Source organism: Archocentrus centrarchus (genome assembly GCF_007364275.1).
Source record: "Archocentrus centrarchus isolate MPI-CPG fArcCen1 chromosome 18 unlocalized genomic scaffold, fArcCen1 scaffold_23_ctg1, whole genome shotgun sequence".
Lineage (NCBI taxonomy): Eukaryota > Metazoa > Chordata > Actinopteri > Cichliformes > Cichlidae > Archocentrus > Archocentrus centrarchus.
In genome coordinates, this window is record NW_022060145.1 from 2,630,732 (window position 1) to 2,638,417 (window position 7,686).

A 7,686-nucleotide genomic window follows, 5' to 3' on the forward strand; every position below is an offset into this window, starting at 1 on the left:
GGAGGAGTACACATCAGCTGTCACCAGCTACATTAGTAAGTGTGTCGACGATGTCACCTCCACCAGAACATTCACCGTTCACCCCAACCAGAAGTCCTAAATGAACACAGAGGTTAGACGCCTTCTGAGAGCATGGGATTCTGCATTCGGGTCAGGTGATCAGATCAGTCATGTTAAGAACTGCCAGGAGAACTCTAGATGCTGGTATCAAGAGAACCAAAGCTACATATGCCCTAAAGATCCAGGGTCATTTCAATACCACAGCAGGAAATATGCTGTATGGTCCAGGGATTCATCTCTACCTGATGCTCTCAACAACTTTTATGCACCTTTGAAGCATCTAACAAATCTCCCTCCATCCGACTCACCTCATCACTAGACGAACAGCATCCCAGACACACGACTGAAAAGGTCAGGAGGTCATTCTAGAGGCTTAGTATCCACAAGGCAACAGGACTGGACAACATCCCCGGCCACGTCCTGAAGGACTGCACACACCAGCTCTCTGACGTACTGACCAACATCTTTAAGACTTCATTCTCACAAGAAATAGTCCCATCCTGTTTCAAGACAGCATCTCTGTTCTTAAGACCTCAGCTGTGTCATGCCTGAATGACTATAGGCCAGTAGCACTCACACCCATAGACAGGCTGCTCTTCCTGGACTTTAGCTCTGCCTTTAACACGATCATTCCACAGATACTTGTTCACAAGCTGGACATGCTTGGTCTGAGCTCCTCACTCTGCAACTGGGTCCTGGACTTTTTAACAAACAGGAAGCAGACAGTCTGAATCCACGAAATCACCTCTTCCCACATCACCCTCAACACTGGCTCCCCTCAGGAGAGTGTCCTTAGCCCTCTGCTGTCCACGCTGCTTACTTACGACTACTCACCCACATTCCCGAGCACCCACATCATGAGATTAGTGTACAACACAGCAGTAGTTGGACTCATCTCAGCTTGAAAAGCTGTATCAGTGGTTCAATTAATTCTGCTTTCAGAGCCAACTGTGGCTACAAGATGGCAGTGATGCAAAGGATGGGCACAAACAGGGATGAGAGAAGCTTTATGACAGAAGCCTGTTTGAGATAAAAGGAGAGAGATTCCTTTATTTTGGTATGTTTTAATTAATGTCCATCCATCCATCCATCCATCCATCAATCCATCTTCTTCCACTTGTCAGGGTCACGGGGTGTCTGTCATAGGGCGAGAGGCAGGTTACACCCTTTACAGGTCACCAGCCTGTCACAGGGCTAACACAGAAGACTATCAGTCTGATATCTGAGTCTGATTACACACCTGGTTGAGCTGATTATGTCTGGGCTACTTAAGGCGGAAACTTTCCCACAGTCGACACCAGATCATTGCACTGCGTGTGGTAACAATTTTGGCTCCTTGCGGTGTTTGTGAGTACAACAAAGAAATTATTCGGACTTACCTTGGTGTTCTGTGTGCAGAGGCCCACTGCCTTTAGGAAAATTGTGCCAGAGAGAGCGTTAAAGACAATGATTCATATAAATACTGATTTAAGTTTGATTTTCTTATGGTTCTGTTCAGTCTGATATAAGGAGAGAAAATCCCCCAATTTGCTGGGAAACTGAATCATTGAATTTCTGAGTGAAACCTTTAACAAAGACACACAATAAATACATTTCAACAGACTCACTCAGTTTGAGCAAACTCTGAAGCCTCCCCAGCTCTTTGGTCTTTTTGGTGATGCTGGCATTTAGAGAGTGTGTTATTCATGGCTGACGCTGTGATCTTGTCATCTTAAAATGGTAAAACATTTTTTATTTTTTGAGTAAAAATGTTAACATGAACATTGCCGAGATTCTCAAAATTTCATTAGAAAAACACCGGCACTATTCACAAAAAGACAATCAAACAAACCAAAAAAAGAAGCAGTTTTACTCATTGATGTGGGGGCTGGTGATCCTTAAAACAATGAGTGATAAATCCTCAGAAGGTGTTTAGTTAAGGTGAAGATGTTTCTTACCTGATAATAAAGGTTGGAAGGGGGGTTGGAATAAGACCACTGTCTCTTCACTCTAAGCTTTCCATTTAAGGTGAAATCACATTCAACATTAGTCACAAGAAGGCTACATATTACATCATAATACTATGCAAAGTTTAGTACTGAAATTTGGTTAAACATATGGTTAACATAAAAGATTAATATGTATCTAAATTTTCCTATCATGTCCCCACATCATTTGATCACACTAAAAAAACAAAGGAGGGCTGATGATCCCTCCTGAGGGCGCATTAAAGGTGATCAGCTGAGCGTTTTATATGCCAGTCAGCATCGGGGCAAACTGAGAAACAGTCCTTGATTTCTTTCTTGTGATTTGGTGCAATACCAATAAAGACTGACTGATGTAATCATAATAATATTTCTACATTTAATTTATAAAGAATTTTACAAAAGTTGGAAATAGCTATTTTTTGTTTTACCTTTTTAACCCTATCAATTTTATTGTATGCAATAAAACATGGAGCTATAATTTTACTGTAGTTTCATGAAGTGTCTGCTGCAGTCTTATTTTAATTTGCAAACTTTGTTCATTTTTTTCTTAAAGATTGCCTTTAATAATACCTAAAAAACAAACAGCTTGTAATCAATTTAACAAACCTGCAAATGTTATTTCTACATGTCAGGATCTGATTATTATAGACCTCTATTTATTTATCTATCCATCTATAGCACAGTAACAGTGTTGTAAACACTCAAAAGCAGAAAATGCAGGTTTGATGCCTGTACCCTAAACATACATGAAGTATTTAACATTTATAATTATCAGAGAAAGTTATTATTATTTTTGGTGCCTATCAGTTTTCCAATATGTTTTAATGAATGTGTGAAAAAGACACATTAACATAAAGAACTTTGTAGAAAGGTGCTTTATGAAGTTCAGTCCATTTATTTGCATTACTTTACGGCGCAGATCTGCCACATCCAATATGGCGCTGACCTGCAATGCAGCGTCTACTTTTATATGTCTGTGCACAGAAACAGTAATATTTCAAACTTTATTGCCAATTTCTGAGGACTTTTTTGTTTCTGTGCTTATAATTTGGTTTCTTTTTTTTTCTTTTTTAAATATTATATATAACTATATAGATAATATATATATTATATAATAATATATATAATTTGTTTTCTTTAAGGATTTTGATATGTACTGTAGGCTAAGTGGAGGCCCACCAACTGCCCTGGGGCCCCTCAGGAGGTTGATCCAGCCATGATGAAGACTGTGGATGAGGAGATGCTGGAAACAGACTGGAGTGGAATGGAATGTTCAGAAGTGATGTTACCATGTAACCACTCCACAACATTCTATAGCATTCTGAACAGCAAGAGATTCACGAAAGAAATTCAGCGTGTGAAGACATACTCTCCAGAGCTCGAGGCTTTCCAACCAGTTTTGTACAAACATTTTACAATATAGACCAGAAGTACCTCTGAACATCATTGGTAAGTACTTATATAGGCAGTCTTAAGGTAATTTAGGTTTATACAGTGGAATTCTTCATCCACAATTTGAGTTTCTACATAAATATTTTCTCTAAATCTTGTCGTTGGCTGTTGAACACAACCCTTGAACACAAATTGTCAAAAGTTCAGTTTGAATTATTGAGATGTTGTGTGATAGAGCAGTGAATGAAGTCATTTGCAGACTTTTAAGAAAAGAAAAAAAATGAAAATACAAGAATTTAATTTAAAATTGAACAGAATGTGCACCAGTGTTATCAGGAAAAAATATACGTAAAGGAGCAGCTTCTGTCACACAGTACACTGTTGGTACAAATTAATGAACTTTTGGGATGATTTAATTTCTAACAATGCATCAAAACAGTATTAGTTTGTCACAGGAATGTCTGTCAAACTTCAATCTTCAGACTAACTTGTTACTACAGCTGTTAAATAAATGTACTATATTTCCCTCTGCAATCTAGTTCAGTTTAATCAGTTACCAAATAATATAGATGTCAGTATTTGTGTTAATGTTGTGAACTGGTTGAACTGAAGCTGAACTAAAAAGAAAGGAATTTTTTGAATCAAATCAAAATACAGATACTAACAGGTACCTTGTTAGTATTAAATTAATAAAGATTATATATATAAAAAAGAGGGGTGACTATGTATATCTAAAACAACTGAACTGAACATACATATATGTAAAAAACAAACTGAAAACAAATCACTACATTATGTATACCTGGGTAACAGCATGTGTCACAGTGCATTATACTTGACTCTGATTGTGTTACAAAGTACAGAGTAAGAACTATAGCTTGGTTTCAGTTAATTCATAAATACATCACTTTTACAGGTATTTTACTTCTTTATATAAAGTTAAATACTCAAATAAAAGTTTTTGCTTAATACTCTAAAACTAACTGATTTAACTGGTAAGTTGTAGCTTGTTCCCACAAAATACTTGGCCGTAGTTTAACTCTGTAGGATGTTTAAGATGTTGGTCCCATTCTAAGAGGATCAAAACCTCCTATGAACGTGTGCCACAGGATCTCAGACAGTTTGTCATTCTTTTGTTCAGACACACAGCACATCACTATGATGAAACTCATAAGACAAGAGATCGAAAGTGCCATTGAGGAACTGGAGTTGGAAGAGATGAATTTTATGCTCGAGAGTGTCATAAACGACCTGTGTAATGAAACAACTAATCCTTCACCTCCACCTGGTTTGCCTGCTGAGCCACCCGCCTCCCCTCAGCCAGCTGCAGACAGTGCCATTGAGGAACTGGAGTTGGAAGAGATGAATTTTATGCTGGAGAGTCTCATAAACGAACTGTGCTGTGAAACATCTAATCCTTCACCTCCACCTGCTTTGCCTGCTGTGCCACCCGCCTCCCCTCAGCCAGCTGCAGAGAGTCCTCCTGCAATTGTGCAACAATTTCCCCCAATTACTGCTCCCCCCACCACAGTGCCAGCTCACCTCTATAGTCAGCCGGTGACAGGTAGCCAGGAACAGGTAAGACATGCAGAGGTGGTGACCAGTGTCATTAGACTTTTATTGATAAAGGTACTTAAAACTGTTGGATGCTTCAGGCCGAAGGAAAAATGTCTGCTGTCCCCTTCCTTGTATTTTAGCCGTGTATAACTGGGGCGTGACGCTTTGCTGATCAGTAAATGTAATCACTGCCACTGAGTCATAATTCAAAAGTAATAATTGAGGAGAGCAAAGTGAAGCTGTCAAGAACAATAAAAACTATGGATGAATCTAGTTTCATGAAGATGTTCTCCTCCCATTGATCACTGTGCTCTGTGTTGTTCATGTAATCTTCTCTGAATCTGGTGATGATTAGATTACCAAGGGTTCAGTCTCTCTACACATACTGTATGTTTCTATGGTGCTCATCATGTGGTCTTTGAAAGGCTGTACTAAGTGTCAGTATTACGGATTTTGAACTTTCTCCATCCCTCCACAGAACCTGCTATATCATTGGCCTGTGACCAGCATTCCCATAGCAGCCACTGCTCCTCCTGCTGCTCCTGTTCTCCCTGCTGCTCCTTCTCTCCCTGCTGCTCCTGCAAACCCAGTAAGCTCCTGTTCTCCCTCATATTACTGACCTTTATGAGCCTCAGCAGAAACATTCAGGCACATTGTGATTATTCACCTGCATATTTCAGCCCCCCCAGATATGTTTTCATCTCACAGATGTCACATGTTCAGATTCAGTGTTTACATCTAAAAGAGAGGGTAAATACTGCCATCTGGCGGATTGATGATTCTATTGCATCTTGTGTGATTACCTGTTCTGTGGTTTTAATGTTTCCAGAATAACAACATACTGCAGATTCCAGACAGCATGTTGCCATACCTGCGTCCTGTCAGTGTATTGTAAGTAAAAGACACAAACACATAAGTGAACACAGCTGCTGAACATCTGTTATCTCATACCCGTCTCTCTGTGTCTGTGTAGGAACGGTGTGTTGGTGTGCGACTTCATTCCACCCTGTCCTGCAGTCAACACACCCACTCCAAAGTAAGTTTGCTCTGCTGCTTTTAGACTTTATTGAGTAGGACTGGATCACGATCTGCAGCTATCTGTCATTTATCTGCAGATGCCTGCATGAATGTATTCAGACTTCTTTGATGTAGCTTTGATTCAGCTATACAGCTTCACTCGTGTTTTTAAAATCCTTTCCTCAGAGTTGTACACAGTGTTAACATGTGCTCTTACTCTGTGTTATTCCTATAGAAAGAGGAAGCGTCAGGACGAGCAGGAAGAGCAGCACATCAAAAAGCCACCAAACGCATTCATGATTTTTCTGAAGGAGCAGAGGGCAAAGGTTAAAGCAGATATGAACATCAGTGGGAATGCCACCCTTAATGCAGTCATGGGAGAGAGGGTAAGTGCATGCATCTGTTAATGTTTTATGTTCATGTTTGTGCCTGTGTACCAGCTGTCCTGTAGTTATGTGTAGCAGCAGTGTGGATGCTGACAGTGTGTTCTTCTGTCCACAGTGGAAATCGCTGTCGTCGGACCAGCAGGCAAAGTACTATGAGCAGGCTGATCAAGAGAGAAGGCTCCATGCCCAAAAATACCCAGACTGGTCTGCCAAAGTTAACTACGTAAGTCCAAAGTGAAAACATACAAGTCATAAATGTCCACATCACTGCACTGAAGCTGATGAAACACTGTCACTGCACAACTTGTATCAGCTCATGAAAAGTCTAATGTGTTTGTTTTCAGGGCAAAAAGAGGAGGGGAAGGCGCAGCTCCACCTGCAGCTCAGGTAAGAAGAGATTTCTGGGAATCACAGTGACTTTTTCATGGGAAATGCCATGACAAAACAACTTCCTCCAAAACAGTCCAACTGACGTACAGAACCTCCTCATATCCTGAAGAACTGACCTCGTTCTGATTTCATATCAATTTATTCAATATATCCATTAAATGTTGCTCACAGCGGGTTTAAGAATCAACATCTTGTCTTGAAGGTGGTTTTAAAAGTCTCAGAAGACTCATTGCATTCTTGTTGTGTTGCAGTGTCTGCATCTGAACCGGGAGCCATTCGACCCCTTTAAACCGTTGCCACTGCAGTGCTGTCACTTCTGTCTGATCCCTTAGTCTACTTGATGTATAATTTTCTGCTGCTCCTGCTCTCCCTGCTGCTCCTGCCCATTATTTCCCCCCTCAGACCCCTGCAGACCTGTCCCCATTCACCTCTATCCACTTCTATCCTCTATCCATTTCTTAACAGAATGTTTAAACTTTATTCAATTTAGTTTAGCTTTTTTACTTTTTATTTGTTAATTTTTATGAACTTTTGAATTTTTTACTTGTTAAGTTTTCTTTTCTTTAACTGAACTTTTTTGTTTATAAAGTCATGCTATTGAATTATATTATTGTTATTTTTGTTCTTTATATGAATAAATAATTGCAAATTAAACAAAAGTGTTTTGTGTCAGTATGTACAGCAGGATGAGAGGATACAGGAAGAACTAACTCATCTGATTTATAGCTGTTTATCACAGTATTTTACTGATCCTATGAAGTGCCTCCGCAAAAATTGTTTTGTGCATTTTCTGAACACTGCACACCTTATTTAATTCTTTTGTTTTCTTTTCAAACATATTCCTCATATACCACATATCTTCTCTCAGTGTCCACTACGTGCCAGGGGAAAGCTAGATAAAAACACTCAGGTCTGTG

General features: G+C 39.6%; 1 protein-coding gene across 1 annotated transcript; it reads left to right on the forward strand.

Annotated features, from left to right (window-relative positions):
- Positions 1 to 4,781: 4,781 nt before the first annotated feature.
- Positions 4,782 to 7,212, forward strand: LOC115775028 (transcription factor 7-like 2). Its single transcript, XM_030722475.1, has 8 exons — positions 4,782 to 4,997; positions 5,455 to 5,565; positions 5,806 to 5,867; positions 5,950 to 6,012; positions 6,229 to 6,379; positions 6,495 to 6,602; positions 6,724 to 6,766; positions 7,021 to 7,212. The coding sequence occupies exons 1-8, from the start codon at positions 4,782 to 4,784 to the stop codon at positions 7,056 to 7,058; spliced, it is 792 nt and encodes a 263-aa protein (XP_030578335.1). The 3' UTR covers positions 7,059 to 7,212.
- The last annotated feature ends 474 nt before the right edge of the window (positions 7,213 to 7,686 follow it).